The sequence below is a fragment of the Streptopelia decaocto genome (genome assembly GCF_964273445.1).
Source record: "Streptopelia decaocto genome assembly, chromosome: 1".
Taxonomy (NCBI): Eukaryota; Metazoa; Chordata; class Aves; order Columbiformes; family Columbidae; genus Streptopelia; species Streptopelia decaocto.
Genome location: NC_138663.1, coordinates 179,926,710 through 179,947,099, shown reverse-complemented (window position 1 = coordinate 179,947,099; position 20,390 = coordinate 179,926,710). Strand labels below are relative to the sequence as shown.

Sequence of the window (20,390 nt, the reverse complement as noted above, 5' to 3'; positions counted from 1 at the left end):
CATATGGCAAATATGTACTTCTGCATCACTAGATAGATAGTAGGTGAAGAATTCTCTGAGACTCTGGAAAAAAACACTGAAAACCAACAAATTTTTTACTGTGTTGGTGACCTGGTGCTAACTGGAAAAGTATCATAGGCTGCATGTGAGAGCTCTGGTTTTGGGCAGATGTTTGGATGCCTCATGCTTTACCTTATTCTTTTTATACTTGATGCAACACTGTGATTTGTTACAGTAAATTGAGTTATTCCAGTGCATATAGAAAAGGCTAAAAAACCTCTCTGCATACAGTGTGTCAGCAAGACCACCTAATTTGATGTCAGTCACTTTACCGAAATAACTCCTGGGCTGTGAGCAACCAGGACTCTGTAAAATATAGTATTTCTAGGAAGTAGTTAATTTGCTAGCACAAGATTAGTTCATCTGCAGCAACAAAAGAATTATATTAATCAAAGATTATGAGCAATTTTCTAGTCATTAGAGTATTTTCAGAGGAGTAGTCAGCAGAGTCAGAAACAGTCACTGTAAGAGGACATGCAGATAGAGCTGTGTAACACACACCATGTTCCTAGAGAATTTTGAGTTACTTTCAGAGTTCAGATGCTCAACCAAATTTCCATGTGTCACATCATAGCACAGAGCCGTAGCAGCCTGTCAAGGGGAACAAGCTCCATTAAAGGAAGAATTAGAGCCATTTGGCCCAAACCAAGCATTGCTACTGTCAAGAGGTGCTGAATCCTGCTGCCCAACAGAGGCAAGGTGGTTGTAGCTCCATGCGACCAACCTACAGTGAGCCTGAGCATGTATTCCCCACAGGAACGTACACAAACACGTGTATACAACACATGCATCACATGATGTATATACATATGGGCAGCCACACAGATCAGCACAAACTTAGCATTCACAAGCATGACAAGTACTGATGGCCTAATCTTGCTCCCCTTTCTGGCTGATCAGGATAAAGGTCTGTTAGTGGGAAATACATATATACAGACTTACACATATATACAATGTGGATCCCTCCAGTAACTGGCCATTGACTCTCAGTCTATCCCATAGCTGGCCTCTGCCTCTTGCATACACACACAAAGAGGTCTTTTAGTCATGCCCCAGACCCCAGGCTGTCCCCAGTTGCTGGACTGGACCCCCTGATCCCTCCAGTGGGTCATGCACAGTCTCTCTGGTCTCTCCTGGATCCATTCCAGACCTATGGCCACTTTAGTATGTGGCTTCCAAGCTTATGATCCTACCCAGTGGCTAATCTAGCTTGATGCTCAGCAGTGATCCCAGAGCAGCACAAGCACACACTGGTCTCTCTAATTGCAGCATCCCAGACACACATCCCTCTGATCCCTGCTCCCACTCCAGCTGCTGTGCTCAGACCCCTCATATACCCCCATGGACACAAAATATGGAGCCACTCACCCATGAAAACAGTTAGAAATTGAGTTCAATGAATGTAATGCACCGATCAGGGCATGGCCAGACAAGTGTATTGACCAACAACCTATTTACATGCAAACAGTCTTTTATCCCTTTCCCAAACCACTGCGATCCCTTCCTTTTCCTGCCTTTTATTTCCTCACTAAGGACCCTCAGCTGAGTCTTACAATCCCAAGATGCTCTTTCCCTACGTCCCATAAGAAGTCACATACCCCTACAAGCCATGTCCCCCTCAGTCTATAACATGATCCAGAGAGCATTTCCGTTGATTGATCCTGAGAGATGTCCTGCTTGGCCCCTGACTCCTGGGGCTGATGCTCTCTTGTGACAGCCCTGGGAGAAGCTGGGTCAGGGGACTCATTTCTCTGATTGAGTTATCAGGCTTTCCCCATCTGTGATAGCGTCTCTGTCCTTTATATGCTCATGGATATAAGACTTTAATCACAAGTAACCACAAGCAACAAGTGATGGTGGCTGGAAAATCCCTTCTGCAGGGGAGGGAGGCACCCATCTGTTGGTGACACATTCCACATGTTGTTTGATGAGGGCGCAGAACTGGGATGCTGCAGAGAAACTGCTGAGGCTTATCCAGTCATTGGAGTATTGTGCATCCATGTGCTCTGACCCTGCAGCTGATCCTGCTTTGAGCAGGAGGTTCGAATAAGGACATCCCAAGGTCACCTGCATGATTTTGTGATTCTGTGATCATCTGAGTCACAATCAGTGTCTGTGAGTGTACTCACACATTGCCACATTTGCAAAGAAATTTGATTAAAGTTAAATTTAAATAAGCTCTTTCATTGTAGTTTAGCTCAACTTGGATTGAATAATTTTGTATTCACCATGATTAAGAACATAGAAAGAACAGTAGCCCATTCTCAACTGACAACCATGTTAAGCTGTCAGAAGTTGTCCTGTACCTCAACCTTGCATGTCCCTGTAAATTCAAGATGCTTGACTTGATGTGCATTGAAACTATTGCAAGACTTCCATTCACTTGATTGGAAATTGAATTAGGCTTCATTCAGGTTGAAACAGCAAGGTTAAATTTTCCTGTGTGGGACTGAAGTACTTTTAAAGAAAGACCAGCAATGCAAATACGTCTATAGTAGATTTCAGGAGATCCCCAGGTAAACGAAAATAAATGAAAAATGTGCAGACTTCATGTCACAGGCCAGTTTCTACCCATGTTTGCAGTGGAATCATCAAACTTGCCTGGACATCAATAAGCAGTTTGGGCAAACACATCTGAAATCTAAGACAAGTTCTGTGGACTCAGAGCAGGTACATGTATGCTTTTCAGAGCTGAAGGACTGAAGACTTGGTATCACATGGTCACAGTTCTTTATTCTATCAAAATCATAAAATTACCTTTTCTTTTAAAGCTCACAGCATCTCTCTGGCTTGCTGCTAGTAACCTGCAAGATCTTTGCTTATGTTTCAGATATGTAGTTTTGTCTCCTCCTACTCATTTTCTCTCATAAATCCCCCGGGCGATGAGAAAGTGTGGTGCACCCCTTACATCTAACATCATTCAGCAGTTGCTCTGTCATATGCTTACTGTGTCCAACATCTACTCTGTCCTTCTGCTACTGTTTTAATGCCTCAGACAACTGGCTTTGTACATATAATACAAACACCAACATATCCTGCTAATTTTTCCAGAGTCTGGTAGGATTTTTTTTTTTACTGGGTCTTTGAGAAGTTGTAATATTACTTTTATCCCTCATCACACAATTCCACAGAATCCCGTATACTACAAGAAAGAGAATGTGGTCTTTGAAGCCTATATGCCCACCGTCATCATTCCCCCTAGACTGAAAGGTAATTATCAAATATTTGGATTACCCAGATAGTGGAGGGAGTTTTTCACCTCTTTGGATATTTGTAATTTGCATCCTGATCACATGCCAGATGTCTTCAATGTCACATTCATTAAATCCCATATTCTGCCTTTCAAGCAGAGTCCTGAACAACAGGTGATGTGGAACTGCACTTGGCAGGTGTAGTTTCCAGGTAGGGCAGCTACTGTAGAAGCCTTGCTCAGCTCTTGGTCAGCATTTATGGCGAATGACAAGTCCTCATTCTATCCCCTCATTTTTAGGCATGCTGGCTGGTGTATGTTTTCAGGATCACAGAACTTTTTAGGCTAAAGAGAACCATTTTTGCTAAAGAGAGAAAACCCAGGCAAGAGCAGACAATTTATATTCTGTCTGCATTTTTTGCACTGGTGCAAGACTGGCCTGTAGAGAACGACTGATGTTTAGACTAAGAACTTTTTATTTAACATCATACTTTTGCATCAGGGGAAAAATGAAACCAATGAAAGACTGAGAGATCCAATATGTGGAGCTTTCTGATCTGCCAGTCCCCTGGAGTGCAGAGCTTGGCTTTTGTTCTTACGGTACCTGCAACTATCCTGTGTAGAAAGACACCACATCTCTTCCACTCTTCAGGACTTCTGTGTTGCTTTCTAGCAAATACAACTTTCTCAGGAGTCACACTCTTTTGTACTGTTTCTACAGTGTAGGACCCATCTGCTCAGTGGTGGGTCATGGTAGACAGTGAGACCAGGAAACTTTTGCAGCAATCCATTTGCTTGTGTCTCTGCATTTGCTTCCAAAAGAAGCCAGGGTGCATGAGAAGATGACATAAACCCAACTTCTGTCCCACCTTATGGCCAGGACACGGCTAAGGTATACATCCCTGTGTGAGAACTGCCATGTACAACTCTCCACAGCCATCAGCTCTGTGTCAGTGGTGGTGTCAGAGGTCCACCTGTGGAAGTGACATCCATGTGAGAAAATTGTTATTATGCCATCATCTGTTTCATCTAGCAAGTTCTCCGGAAATTTTTCCAAACAGACACTCTCTCTCTCCACCTCTCCCTTGCTGGTTCAAAAGCAGGGAGCCCCAAATTAAAATGGTGGTCCCAAGGTGTGTCTGCAGAATCTTAAGGTTTGTCAAGCCCGTCGGCAAAATTCCTGTTTTTTCATCATCTGCTGAAGGATGAAAGCGTTGTTCGCAGGGAAAAGCTCCAAGCTGGCAATAGTGAGAGCATCATACTGAATGGTTGCATTCGTGCTGAGCAGCTCTGGAGTTGTCATCATCAAATCAGGCCTCCATGTTCTGCAATACCTGACGTAATTTGTGAATAATGAATAGGGCCAGGCTCCTAATGATCTCCAGGTGTGATTTAACCTGTATTAAGCCTTCCACATGCTGTATTTAGTTCTTGCAAGGTCATTTTGCTTCTAATAAGTTCTGGTTTTGCACATGCTCCGCTGTGTTCTTGTCCTTTAATGCAGTAACTGACAGATGGTAGAAAAATACTCATTTTATAATGAAACCTGCTGAAGGAGACTGCTTAGGGCCTCAGAAAATATGATTTGTGAAATAAAGGATGGTCTCCAGGAAAGAAAGGAAATACTGTAATGTAATACATACATTAATTAATTTTCCTCAGGCATCTGGTAATCAGTAGTTTTTCTCATGTCAGAGAGGTGACCTAACTGTTTGTTTCCAGTTAGTTATTGCCTCATTCACCTTTATACTCTAACAGATCTTGTTTCTGTGTGTTGGCATAAGTAGTGCCTCTAAAAATGTGTGAATTAACCATTTGAAGACTTGTTGTAGAGGCTTCATAGGAACCAGATTTGTATCTGCAGTGCGTAGTCAGATACTGAAGGTTTTCACTTAGCCTATAATTAGCCTGGTTTCTGGGTGAATTTCACACTCATTTTTCAGACAAAATTATGCCCATTTCTCTTAAATCAACACTAGTTCCTAGCAGCATCACTACTGAGTCCTTTATGTGACTGTGCACACCCTGGATTTTCTCATGTCCTGTGCAAGCTTATTTTGGCAGCTAAATACATCAGAGTTGTCTAATTTATCATCCTCTGTGAGGAAGGTAGTTCTGGATGGCAGAAACCTCCCCTTTTCAAACCTCCAAGGACCTGCAACCTTCTTCTAAAGCCTGTTGTTTGCTGAGTAGCAACCTTTGCCACTCTTAGTTTCCTCAGGCTCTCCCATAAACAACGTTTTTCTCTTTTATCCTCTGTACCAACACACAGTTAAGGAAGACTTGATGTGACTTCCTTTAGCATCCATTTATCCTGTCCTATAAATCATACAAAATGTTCCTCACAGGCTCAAATCTAGGCATTAAATGAGAATCCATCTGTTCCTTACTCCCAATGGGAATATAGTTTCTTTCTCTGCATCGCTGCTGACAAAACTTCTAATCCCATCTGAAACTGCTAGTGTGTTGTGTTTGGGGCCTGCTACATCAAATCCACATCTCTCTGCTCTCTCCTTCCTCTCTCAGGAATTGTTATTTTTAGACTGCTTTTCTATCTGTGATGGAATCAAAAGTTACATTTTAACCTATACAAGCTCTGGTGGCATATGCTGCTCTGCTCTTCTGCTGCAGTATCATGAAATCTGTCATCCAGATCTGTTCTTCTGATCTGTCACCCCCTTGTCATTACTGCCCTTACGGAGAAATTCATGCAAACACTTCCCTTATTTCTGTTTCTTGCCTGGGTTTTCTTTCACTGTTCTTGGATGTCATGGCCAGCAGAAGATGAATATTTGCATTAGCCTTTGGCTCTGTCAGGAGGGGAATCAACAGTACTGGACAACTTAGAGCATACTCCTGCTGCTATAATGTGCTCTGTGCATTACAACACTACAGGAGTGTTAGTGTCAAGGTGATGTAGCTGCCAGAGTGCTCAGGCACACCGGTATTTTAAGAGGAGATCACTTCAACTCTTGAACTGCAGACTCCCTCCTACCTATAGGTGTCTAGATCTGTGCTATAAGTTTCCCTTTGCAGCCAATGAGGAAAATAAAAGAGGCACCTCTAAGGTCGATTTTATTTCAACCTAAAGAAAATAACTAAAATACATGACAAAAAGGTGGTTTCATTTCTACTGACTAAAAATGCAGTGTAGGCTGACTAGCTTACATGTAGGCAATTTCACATATGTGTCTGGCCAGAAGACTGGCCGCTACAACTGCAGCACACCACAGGTGTGCACCTTCCTTCACTGTGGGCTAATGTCTGTCAGAGCCCTTTGTTGCTGGAGGCTAAGGATACACATATGTGCCTATGTCACTCAAATGCATATACAGTTTCTTAGCTGACACATTGTGACTTGTTCTTTTTCACAATGCAAGGGAACATTTGAACCCACAATGCATCTGAGCCTTCAGGTGCTGTGTATCATGCAGCTGGTCCTGTAAATACATCGCTGGGGCTTTTTGTGTTGGTATACGTTTTTTTCTTAATTGAGAATGCGGAAGTATCTGCTTCTTTTTACCAGTCTCACCGATTGTGAAACCTTTACTCATCTGTAAAGAGGCACATTTGACATATTTTGGAGCTTTTGCCTTTTTTTGTCATGGTTTATTCGCACCTCCAGAAATGCCCTAGAGTGACCCAGTCCCAGGGTTTCTCTTTTATTGCCAAAAATGCTTACCAAGAATTTTGGAGCAAGACACCACTCCAAGTGCACATTCTAGATGGGCTACATCATTACATCAAATAGTGCAAATTTAATTGCATTTAAGTCTGGCCAGACCCACACAGCCTCCAGCTGCTTACCTTGACTGCTCCAACCAGAACAAGAGCACCATTCCTGCATAATCCCACCTCATGCCACCATATCTCTAGCCCCATCCTCTCTGCCTCTGAAGTTTTGCATGGAAGGGCTGAACATTTCACAGAGCAGATGCAGCAGCGTGAGTCACTGCCTCACCAAGAAATGAGTTGCTGCATATCAGTTGCTCCATGGAAACAGCCCATGTATATGCTTGAATATTGTGCAATGCACTTTGAGGCCACTTACACTCCTCCAAAGCAGAGATAATTTGTTTACTTCACATATACCCAGGAGAGGAGCAATCTGTGTCGCTCAACTGCCTGGGTACTTCTGATGGAACATCTAACATGATATCTTGGCTGGGATTTGGATGTTTCAGGCCACCTGGTTGCAGAAAAAGGAGCTCAAAGCAGGAGCCTTGACGTTTCTGCCTTCAGCCTGGCTCTCTTTCAGTCCTCAAAACAAGGCAGCCATATGCAAACATCTGTTAGGAATGGTCCCTGAAAAGTGCTGTCCCCAAAACATGCCTGGGAATTGTTTGGGACAGGGACCAACACCATGCCAGGCACTGGTTGGAGAGCATAATGGGGTAGATAATAGTCTTCTAGTAGCTACATTGCTAGTGACTTGTGAATTTACTCTCATAGCTGTAGCTGAATGTTTCCATCCATGTTCTCTAGAGGTGTTCGTTGTTTACAGCTGTTAGAGTTGGAAAATGTGAGTTTTCTGACCATCCCCACACTTTATGGAATATCTTTCAAGCTGTTATAATGAAGAAGCATTAGCAACAAAGTTATTACTTACTCCACAAGCAAAATTTCTCTTCTTGGCAGCTCTTGGCATAGAGGTACTTCAAAAAGTGTCTTAATATTCTGCAAACAAATCAATTATTTATAATTGTCTAGTCCTTAGATGTGAATTAAAGTAATGATCTTTTTTAATAGAGTTGAAAGGAAGCAGACAGGTTTAATTGAAGTAAATGAAATCTACATGACCACCTGTTCTGTTTTTTAAACTTTATAGGAAATCAATGTATTGACAGTAGCATTGGTCAACCAAGACAGAGAAAAAAATTCAGAGAAACGAAGCCCCGGTCTAAAATCAGAGAAAGAAGCACTATTAATAGGTAAGATAACCCCAAAGAAGATTTTTTTGAGAATACAATGCCTTTTAACAAGCTTTTGTTTTGCATATGTGTTTACATGCATCTTTTTACTAATTAAAATGTTTTTTTCTGTATTCATAATAGCTTTTAGTAAGACAAATCCTAAAATACAAGTGAACTTTTATTTTCTGAAAAATACTGCAGAGTTTAATGAAAGGATTTCAGGTATGAAGGAAGTTGCAGGATCTGCATTTGGACTTGCAGCATGAATTTGTGAAGACTTTATTCACATCAAGATTTAGCAGGCTAGAATTGCATAACTTGTTAGCTGATTATTAGACAAAATGGTGAAGAAAAAGGGGATGGAAATAATATTAGCAAACTACCAAGCAAAAAAAATATGCATATTGGATGTATTAAGCAAGCCAGATTTATGCTTTTGACATTAGGTGAGGGAATTAGCAATATGAATATTTATAAAGAATACCACAAGGACTGTCATCTCCTTTACCTAGAATAAAATCTTTAAAGTAAACTCTTTAAGAGTGCCTGAGAGCTAAAGCTTATAGGCAGTGGGCCAGCTAACTAGTACCCCGCATTTAGCCACACGGGAACGCTGGCTGTACCCATACTGCCCTTGGAGGGAAGATGCCCCATTTATATCCACACATGTTTGACATTTGGTTTCAGTGGGGCAGCTTTTCAAGGAGCCTGGAGGCCCATGGTCCAAAGTGCTCCCTACGGCATTGTTGCCATTCACCAGAATGCTGACCTGAAAGACCAGGTTTCATTTCTTCAGTTTGGTCTTTTCACAAAATCAGTGACATCCTGGTGGGTGGTAGTTCCAAAACTACCTTAATTTGTTTAAATGCAACCCATTTGCATCTGCTAAGTACCAGGAAAGTTGCTGGTTTATTGCTGGGGTAAGGATTCAGATGGTCAAGATCAAAAAGGTCGCTTAAAAGTGAAGAATGAATTTAAATGTTTGAAGGGCTTAGTACACAAGCTTCTGTGACTGGTGAGATGCAGAACAGTGGGATGTACAGAAATGTATAAATTGATTTAATTTTGCTTATTATAATAAAATTTGGAACCTTGCATTGGAAAGTATTTGATTTGTTCAAAGATAACTTCTGTGAGAAAGGTAAAAAATATGGGATTTTAAGAACAGAATAAGTAACTGTTTTTTTCTAGGTCACTCATTATTTGACTGTAACAAGTAGTGGCAGTGTCCCAAAGCATGTCCCATCCACCAGCTGCCCAGTGGCAGGCTCAGTTAAATGGTGTAATCTCAGTCCTGATATTACTGGTTATAACACCCCCACAACTGTCTCATGGTTACAGTTCAAAAGCAACAGATTGTTCAAGATGGATTTCATGTTACCTCTTTCTCTGAGGCATGTTCAGTCATGGTAAGGGTAAAATGGGCCCTGTCTCCATCCATTTACTACATTTGTCTATATTTCACAAAAGTCAATGATGTTGTCAGAAGAAAAAAGCATTAAAAAAAAAAAAATACTAAAAAGGTATCATGGAACCCCAGTCCATCACTACAAAATATTTTCAAATTACTTTCTTTACATTGTGTGAAAGAGCTAGCTTTGAACATCCTGAATTGAAAAGCCTTGAGAACACATATAACGAATACAATGCCACGGACAAAATGTGATATGAATACAAACTGAATTTCCAATCAACCCATCCGAGTGTGATGGTCTTGGATTTTGCTTTGAGAGCTCTTGTGTGTGTGCTTATGGTAACACACAGCACAAGGGCAGCAACTGCTGCTAGGACTCACCATAGCATAAAATTAAACACATGCCTCTCCCTTTGCAGGATTACAAGTTTGTAATTGCTATTGGAAAATTGAGGGAGGAAGGAAAAAGGTATTCTTTGCAAAGCCAGTCTAAAATGAGTTAAATTTTACTTATCATTTTCAACCATGGCTAGTATATGGGGAAAAATGAAATCCAAGATTATCCTAATTCATTCAGCATCAAGAAAGCAGTATGGCCTGCAGTACACAAGATACAGTGACCCATTTTTGTCATTTGTAAGCATTTTTAATCCTGGTGTTTATGCTTTAAGTATAAGGAACTTCCCCTAGGGTGGTTTAGCTAAGAAACCCATCCAAATACAGTTGAAAATATTTGCTCTGATTCTTACAGTTCAACTCTCCCCAAATAGTAAATAACACACATGTCATTTTGTATTTTCACTGTTTGTTTAGAAGAGGAGAAATTTGATAGTACTTTTAATAGCAATTTTGATGCCCTAAATCTTGTGTCTGTGGTCATCGTTATTATGTCGTCAGTTGATTTCCACTGCAGAAAATATCTCTAGACTTAGATCCTGACTCCATCTAAACCACTTTTATTCCCATACCTTTTACAATGATCCTGTAAATAACAATGAAGACAGACAGAACTGTCTCTCTTTTAAGAGAAAGTGAATATGTCATAAAGGATTTATGTTTTCTTCATCAGCAGTTAGGGGTAATATGGATTAAACACTTTTCATAACCAGCATCAGCGTAATTACTAGAAAGATTTGAGGGAGTGAGGTTTCTGATACAATTATATAAAAGGTTTTCACAACAGAGCATCCAGTGAAGGGGAAAAAAGCAATAATTTTACCATTACAATATCCACAATTTTATATTGGTAAATCAAGCATAAAATTGGTAGTTGAAATGCTTCCAGAAAGTCTTTGTTTAGAAGTTCCTTTATTCATCAGTATATTATCTTGGTCACTTACTTGCTAACCGCTGTCATTCCTGAAGACAAGCTATTGTGTTTACCATGTTATTATGACTGTATTAAAAATGTGCCATTTTGTTATGTTTATTGGGTTGTGTAAGAAAAATAAGAATCATAATTCATACTGAAAAACCTGCAGGAACAGACTGTTCAAATTTCTTTTGCTTATTTTAATGATAGATTGTCTGAGGTAATTTCAACACTATGTGTTCCTTTGTTTTTAATACAGGTATCATATCCACATTTCTTCACGTCCACCCTTTTGGAGCCAATATAGAATATCTTTGGTCTTATATGCAGCAGTTGGACTCTAGGGTAAAAAAATTTAATCAAAATCTGTTTTCTCTATAGAAATATTGTATTATTCTTTACTGCAGGTTAAACTCTTTGTGTGTTTCCATTAGAAAGATAATGGGATATGGGGCTTGGGGGTTTGCAGTCTTTATTCATTCACAAATTACAGTGCATTTGCTTGTGTTAAGGTCTTTGCCTCACTCTATTTAGCTATTCTTTGTGGCAAAGAAGACCAGAGCTTTAAATGGCAAAGACTAGCAGATGACTTTATGATACATGATCCTGAAATGCATCTGAGAAGAAAGAAACCAGAACAACAGGCAGGTGTAGCCATGGCTATTAAAATGTGCAGAGTTTTAGGAGACAGCTTTTTATTTTAAAAGTTTGTAGTTATGGGTCACACTGAACATGAACTTTCATGAACACATGAATAGACCATGAAGTATATACCCTTTGTCTTCACATGGAAGCAGAGATGGCCTGGTAAAGGAACCGCCTGATGCTATTGCTAAATTCAGAGAAGGTGTGACCAACACAAAAGTGACAGAAGCACACCACAGCGTGCAAACTGGTTTTTAATGCATCAGTGCATACAGTCCATATAGTCAACACATACCTGTAGGATAAGATTCTTCGACTTACTTTTAAATATTGACTGTAGGATAAGATGAAATCAAGCCCCAAAAGTGCCTATTCCTCTCTATTGAATATTAAGCAAATCAAGGGTAAGAAGCTCAGCTCTGAAATAGCCACCTTCAATCAGGTGAATGCACTCTGAGTGCTAAACAACAGCTCCACAGGATGCTACACTCTGATCCACATCTGCCAATGCTTTCACTGAACATGGGGATGATGGTGCTTGGCCACATCTTCTTTTAAAATGGAGTCAGGATTCAGCTGTCATGCACCTAGACTAAGAATGTGAGCAGCACTGCTTGTGTGGTGCGCTTTGATCCTGGTAATGTTTTGTTCCCAAACATTTCCTCCAGCCATGTCACCCGTAGCCAAAATCTCCTTCCAGCTGCTGTGTTGGGCTGCTTTGATGGGCTGTTTCATGTCTCTGGGGTTCTTCCTCTGTTTCTATAAAAAAATGCATAGCTAAAAGCACAGGAGATCCCGAGCTAGAAGCCCACTGGAATAAGGAAGGATGATGAAGTTCTTAGGCACTATCTTCAGGACATGACAGCTCAGATTTGCAAGAGCTTTACAGTCCACTTTTACCCACAATGACGAAGGAGTAAGGGATGAGGACAGTAGGAAGATATGAGAGACTGATGAATTTCAATTAAAAAAAAAATCTAATTTTATCAAGACCTGATACATCCAGAGCTTCACACCTGCAAACATTCCTCTTCTCTGCTCCCTGCTTCTGCCACATGTACACCTTCCTTCCTCTTGTCCTCAGTTCCTACAGCACCCAGTCTGCCCAAACTCCTCAGTCATCTTTCAAGTCCTTCCTTAACACACAGCATTTGGCTAAGTTTCACTTGCCTTTCCCCCTCGCTGACCACTCCAGCTCTGTATCTCTTGAGTGACAACAGCACACATTTAAAATACCATCTCCCTGGGCTCCAGCCCTGCTGCTCATTGCTTTTGCCCACTGAGCTCTTCAAATTTCTCCCCCTTCACTGCTGCGGTCCCTCCCTGTGTGTGTCTGTGGGCTCTGTCCTTGAATTTCTATGCACATGAGTAACCTGTTGGCTTCTGCAAGGCTGCCAGGATCAAACCCTGAACTGGCAAACACAGCCTTCATGGAAGGAGCATTTTCTCCGTCTCACTGAGGCGCCAACACACCAGCCCCTGCAGCTACCACTTGACCTACCTGCTGTGTAATAAACACAAGATGCAAAATTTGACCTCGTTGGTTTATTTTGGAAGTAACTGCTTGTAGCAACAAATTACTTTTTAATAGCACAATCCAGAGATGCAATCTCAGATATTAATTTCAATTACTTGCTGTGGTTAGCCTGTCATTCTTCATCTGAACAAGAATGATAAGGTCAGCATACCCGTGCAGGCTGAGGGCTCAGTGTAGAGCTCACACACATTACCCAAAGGTAACCAGCTATCTGTTACTGTCATGAGAGTATGTAAAAGATGGACCTGATTACTTTGGGGCTTTAGACTGCCTCCAGCACTGATTTTCAGAGCCACCTTTAACAAATCATTAAATGTCTCTGCTGCACCAAACTCTTCAGGAAAATAAGAGGTGGTAGATATTTTCTCACCTCCCTTGGTGGAATGAGGTGTAATTAGCATATTTTATGTTTATACACTGCTTTAAAAAATAAAACTTCACCATGGAAGTTTCCTACTAATACAAATAAGCAGAAATATCGTAATTTCCAGAGAAGCCTATCAAACCATGGAGGTACACAAACCACGGAGATACCTGGGGATAACAGGCAGCACCCGTAGAGTTTTACTGTTCCTTTCATGACTATACCTTTAGAAGAAGTAGCTGCAGGATAGAATGGTTCATTTGACATGACTTTTGATTTCTTTACTTCCCTACTGATTATACCAGAAAGGTTGCCTTTGTGAGTGTTTTCTGAAATGACATCACCTTTCCCATTAAGAAGGTGGACAGTTATTGTTTTCAAGACCATAAAAATATCCTGAGCAATGCTGAGTCAGGAACTTCACTGTTCAGTCATCTGGGGCTACTGAACTGGGCCAAACTGGGAGAAGATATCTCCAAGGACAGTCAACCCTAAGCAACAAAAGTGAGCTAATTAAAAATAAAATCCCTGTGTTAGTTTTTTTTGCAAGACAAAAACTGATGGAGCTGTGAGGAGAAGAATTTGAGAACTCATGGGATGAAAAGAAAGAATAAGGTCCCATTTGCTTCTTTCTCCTCACAAGTAAACATGCAATCATAGTTCGTAGATGGACTTTATATAACACTGTAGCAGCAGCCCCAACATAGCAGTTGACACTCTTTTACACCTACAAAAGCAGAATCATTCCTGCAAGGAACTTGTTTTGGAGTCTGGAAATCTGTGTGAGACTAGGGTTAAAAAAATAATTGCTTGTTTTAATCTGCCCTGGATTTCCACCTCCTCCCTCATTTGTGTTCTCCATATTTCCTCTTTCCAATCTACAGGGCAGCTTCCTCACTTTAATTTTATATTTCTTTCCTTCTCAGATCTCTGCAAGTGAGATAGAAATGCTTTTGATGAGACTGCCACGCATGTTTAAACAAGAATTTACTGGTGTAGGAGCAACACTGGAAAAGAGGTGGAAGTTTTGTGCCTTTGAAGGAATTAAAACTATCTGACTATGACTAGTGATGAAGTTATGCAGAAGAAGAATTCCTAGAGCATGGCAGGGTAATAAAATATTAAAGTAAGAAATTTGGGGTTGGGCACATAGTAGTATGTTTTCAAAGTTATCCAAGCCTAATTTTAGTTATATTTGTGACGTTCTCTTGTGAGTGGAAATGTAGTTGTGCACCAGTTCCTAAAATAAAATAAAATAAATTTTTTTAAAAAAAGTTTCCAAATGTGACAGATCTGTTTCCTATGAAAACTGAAGAAAGATACCACAGTCATAATGATTTCAAAATACTACATGTCCTACATCTAAGAAAAGCTCATTGAGCAAACAGTTAAGGAGAAAGATTGCCCAGTTATGATCGCTAAGCTACAGCGATGTATATGTAATATGTAGTAGAACTCATTAAGTTTCGTTATTGAAAGTTCTTTCTGTTTGGTAAGAAAATGGAGTAATTTTACAGTGAGGAAAAGCATACCAAAAGAAAACTTGAAGATGTGTCTGAAGTTATTGTATTTTGTAAATTAAGTTATATGCTGTACCAGGGATTTTTGCCTTATTGAAAGAGGCCTGAAAATGTGATTGGAGTCCTCAAGAATGCTTTATCAAGAATATTATTTTTCTAATGTAACTATTCTCCATTACAAGTTCTTTTAACATGGATTGCATATCAATTTTCATAAACATGTAAATAAGGAGGAAACCAGTGTTACTGTATTGTATTTGGTATGTAACATTCAGGTTTATGCATCAAAATAAATATTCAGTTGCATTACTGTTACAAATTTTATAGCAGATATATTAATTTTTATCAATAAATATGACTTCTACCATATTGTTTGTACTAGTTTTTCTTCTGAGTTTTATCAATCCAGTAAGAGCACTTATCTTTCTTTCTCTTACCTAAACTATTAATTGCAGATAACTTGGTTAACTTAATTAGGAATCAAAAAAAAAAAAAAAAAAGAATTTGCAATATTAGCTAAGACTAAAATAATGAAAAATATTGGTATTGGAAGCACCTGCATAGACATCTGTTTAGCTGAATAGATTTCATTTGTTTTTTCAGACAGGCAGCCAGGTTAAAAATGCACACCTTCTAATTCCACATCTTCGAGTGCTGTGTTGTGGAGTCGCGATGCATCCAATTGGTACCTCCTTCTAACTCCCAGCTAGTGCTTCTGGCCTTTGGCCAGACAAGGAAAGGAATAACTTATTTTTGATGGTGTCCCTTATGTAGATGCATGGATGTAAATTATCATGTGGGATTTACTGTCAATCACGCAGTACCCAGCACTCCTAGAGTCATAGAATGTCCTGGGATGAAAGGGACCCACAGGGATCATCGAGTTCAACCCCTGTCCCTGCACATGAGGGTGTTGTCCGGTCTCTTCTTGAACACTGTCAGGCTTGGGGCCGTGACACCTCCCTGGGGAGCCTGTTTCAGTGCTCCACCACCCTCTGGGTGAAGAACCTTTTCTTGATATCCAACCTAAACCTCCCCTGGCACATCTTCCTGCCATTCCCTCGGGTCCTGTCATTGGTCATTAAAGAGAAGAGTTTGGTGCCTGCCCCTCCTCCTCCCCTTGTGAGGAAGCTGTAGCTGCCATGAGGTCTCCCCTCAGTCTCCTCTTCTCCAGGCTGAACAAACCAAGTGACTTTAGCCGCTCCTCATACGGCTTCCCCTCCAAACCCTTCACCAACTTCGTAGCCCTGTTCTGGACACTCTCCTTCCTGTAAGAGGCAGCGAAAGCTGAAAAAGTGTGTATATCAACCAAGCCAGGAGAGTGTGGAAGGAATTGCTCTTCCAAGAGTCCTGCTTTAAGAACTACATCAGTACAGCATTTAGCATGGTGCTGCATGAGAAACAGCAGCCTCCTCCAAGTCACTCCTCTGTGTAGCCAGCCACCAGAGAGCTGGCCCTATAGAGCGAGGCACCAACAGCAGGAAATATGGCAAATTGCAACAGATGCAGGGAGTAGCCAGGTACGTGTCAGGGTGTCAAGTTCTTCGATAAACAGCAATTAGTGTCAAATGCAATTAGTCACGAAGGAACTCTCCTACATGGCTGTTAGTGATTACTGCTTCAGGACCTGTTTCTCTTCTGGCATCTAGCTGGAATATAGAAATATTAAATGAAATGTTAATTGTGTACAAAAGGGAAAAAGAAAGAGGCATAGCAGGTCTGTTATGGGAGAAAATTATGCTTTCAGCCAGTAAGCATAAAAGTCTTCTTAAAGCACATACATCTCTATTATGGTTTCTACAGAACCTGTGTTAAGGTAAGTTACTTGGGTGAAACTAGTAATTAGATGCTAGCAACGTTAATTAAAATTAACTAGTTTAATACAAATAGTAACTCTTTCTTCTCTTGTGATCATACAGATTTATGAATAATTCAAGCAAAAAAATGTGTTAGGTCTGACAGCTCTTATTTAAGTACTGTAACATAAATGTGTATGGATGGCACTGTGGCTGGGGAAAAGAGATGTGAGAAAACTTTCACCTCAGCTTTCTTCATGCTATACTTATTCATTATATTCTGTCCTCCCTTTTCCCTTGTGTGCTCCTTTTTCCCTTCAGATCATTTCCTCTCCCACAAAACAACTCCCATCCCTTATAGCCACAAAACATCTTAAAACTGACAGGGCCCTGTAACCTAATCACTATATTTGCTCTGTGTGTGTGTTTTCTCTCCGGGGGTTTTTCCTGTTTGTCTATACCATACTTTAGGAGAGTGTGGTACCAGCTAAAAGGGAACTTCCTTCACTGGTCTTTATATACCACAATAGAATATCTAAACTTTAAGTATAAATAGCATGTAAGCATCCTGCAGTATTGTAATATATCAGCTGAGACCTTGAAACTTGTGGGGATCCTCATGAGGCCAAGACCCAGAACTGGCTTTAACATTATGAGCATTTAACATCATTGGCTTTGGGGAAAACTAAATTGAAATACTCCACTCCATGGACTTACCTGCTGAAGTGTCCTTGTGATGACCCTTGGGGGATCCAGCTGGCAGTCCTGAAGTGACACGATGGGATGAATATCAAGGAAGCCACCTTTGAAAAAACATCTCTTGGATATATGTTACTCATATATGGAGAAGACAGTGATGATCTGCAAGCCAGCCTTAAATTCTGGCAATGTACCCTTTAGCTGGCTTGTCTGAGCACTAGTGTCAGTCAATCTGATGCTATCATAGCCAGAAAGATGTGCTCCGTATGAAGCATATCTCTGGATCATGTCTGTAAACCCCTGTAGGCATGGCTGTCAGTGACGGTGCTCTTCTTAGCACTGTCGGGCATTGCAGCAAAGCAACTTTTGAAAATGGCATGAGGTGATACCACTTAACTATAGTAAAAGAAGAAGTCAGTATGATGGAAAAGAAGTCTAATCTTTCTTTGTGTCACTTTATCCTGATGACTGGAAGAGAGGCTTGGTGAACTGCAGCAGAACTCAGTGTGCTCTCCCCCAGAAAGAAGAAGATGTTGAGGTGGCCAAGGGGTACTTAGTGAAATGAATCAGTACAAGACCTAAAGCAAATTTCTCCAGCTGAGTCAGATTGAAGGAGGACCCACATTTGGCGAGGACTCAAAGCCATTTACAGTTAGCAGGAACCTCACAGGAATAGTGGGAAAGAAAACAAGGGAAGGACAGGCCAAAGAGACACCACACCATCAGGCTGACCGTGAGCTCAAGAAGTGAGACTGCAACAGCCTGCAACTGTGAGTAATGGTGGAAAGATATAGCAGTGCCCCCTCTTCTCAAATAGGGACCAGTGGAATAGGAAAATATTTGGTTTCCAGCTGCTCAAACATGCTGCGGGTATTTTGCAGGGAGTAATAAGCTCAGTTGTCATGAACTCCTTGTTCCCCCAGGAGAGCTCCTTAGCTCATCCTTGGCTTTGAAATTTCTTGGAGTGGTGGCTTTCATTGGTTTAGAGGGCCAGCCTCTTACTGCATGGTATTTGATTCCCATTTGAAGGCTTGAGAGATACATTGTGCAAAACGTTTTGGATAAATGTACTTTTCACCTCACACATTCACGGGAGGAGGAGTGTAACTTCTCTGTTAAACTACATTTTATACCCACAAGAGATAAATTGTTTGGTGAAGACTGTATTATCCCCATTACTTAAAAGGAAATTTCTAATATCACCTCATGCTATTGCACACAGTGGAGTCTAATTGTTTATTGAAGTGTGCATGTTTAAGGCAAAACTTGCATGTTCACGACTGCCAGAGCATCACATTCGCTTAAGGAATAGCTGTATGGAGATTTAGAGAAAATCCTGCATCAAGCTATGCTACATTTAGCTGCACATCATGTACAGTAAATGCTATGGAATATAAAGCCAGAAAATTTGTCATAAGAGCATTCTGGGTGGTTTGTTTTAGTCAAAATTCTGGTCTTGCAAGCATAGTTTTATTTAAAATCAGAATGGCTTTGACAGGCAGTGTTAGTCTGACGAAAATGTTCTGTGCTGCTGTGAGTTGATTTAGGTAACGAGGTTTGGGAAGAGGGAAAATAATTATTTGGTTTGGGAGATATATTCTTTTTGTGCCTCTGGTACTAGCTAGGTCAGATATAAACTGTGTCCACTTTGCATCATATTCTGTCCATCTTGCCAAAAGAGGAGTTCAGCAAATGCATCTCGGGATTCAGCATTTGAAGTGTGAGGCTTTTGTCATCTTTTCCCTGTGAAAGGGTACAAGTTTTCCTGTCCTTTGGCTTGTCACTCTGGTTACCCTGATAAGATCTGCAGCTCTTTTACCCAAATTTTCCCCTCAAATAGAAAGTAGAAACAACAGCAAATTCCTTCTGTTTCTGTAGTCAGTCTCCTCTGGAAGCAACTGCTGAGATGCTCAGGAATAAAAAATAAATCCTCCTACATTTATTGGCATTAAGTGCCTATAAAGCAGGACAAGATTGGAAGGAAGCCATTCCTTCTCCCAAATTCCCTAAGGGCATAGTCAGTTTGGGCTGCAAAGCGTGCCTAGTTATTTACTGAGTTAAAACTGCATGTTTCAAAAACAAATCAGTCAACTAAAAAAGTATCCAGATCAGGAAATTATGCTTCCAAGGTGCAGATCTTCTGTCTACATAAACCACTTACACTGAATACGTGGAAATCCTAATTTGTAAATGAAATCAAATGGATAAGCTCAGGAGTACCTTTGATTAAGCGTTTTGCCTAACACTGCGTAATAAACATTGTGCCTGTTCATACTTCATTGGCTGACTCCAATGTCATACTCCCTCTCAATAGGGATTATTTGGGGGCAGTAAGAGAAAAAACTATGTATTCCTTTAAACCTAGCAGAGAGCACTCCTGCGATCCTACCACAGCCATGTCATAAACATTTGCTCAGACTTCTGGCTGCTAAATACTTCTTGCCAATTTATGTGCTTTTATATACATAACATTGAAACCTCAAAAAAAAAAAATAGATCATCCACTTGGACTGCTTGTATCTTAGCCATGTCACAGTTAATTCTGTTGTGATCCCAACAGCACATGGTGGATTAAAACACATCTCTCATAAAACCATCCAGCCATCATCTAAGTTATCAAATGATGGAAAATATTGGGTTTTGTTTGATAGTTTGTTAGAAGAAATCAGCATTGTCAAAATTGTGTCCTTACTTCCTAACTTGATTTTTTGTGGCTTCTTCTAGCCAGTTTTGCTTTTCTCTGCAAGATTAAATAATCCTTTAGTACTGCATATTTTCTTCCCGTGAAGATATTTATATATTGTAGTCTATTTACTTCTCAGTATTCTTTCTCATAAACTAAACAGATTGAACTTTTAAGTGTTTTGCTATAAAATATTTCTCTTCTCTTCCTCAAACCATTGCATCCATTGTTTCAATATCCCTTCCAATTGTTCAGCA

General features: G+C 40.4%; 1 protein-coding gene across 8 annotated transcripts in view; it reads left to right on the top strand.

The window, feature by feature from the left end:
* The window catches only part of ENOX1 (ecto-NOX disulfide-thiol exchanger 1), a 361,050-nt gene extending 345,726 nt beyond the window's left edge, over positions 1 to 15,324 (top strand). For all 8 annotated transcript variants that reach the window (XM_082057097.1, XM_082057090.1, XM_082057091.1 and 5 more), the window contains 3 exons: positions 8,079 to 8,181; positions 11,149 to 11,234; positions 14,362 to 15,324. In XM_082057097.1, coding sequence (XP_081913223.1) covers positions 8,079 to 8,181; positions 11,149 to 11,234; positions 14,362 to 14,493 — 321 coding nt within the window. In that variant the 3' untranslated portion in view covers positions 14,494 to 15,324. The remainder of the gene's footprint in view (positions 1 to 8,078; positions 8,182 to 11,148; positions 11,235 to 14,361) is intronic.
* Positions 15,325 to 20,390: the final 5,066 nt, after the last annotated feature.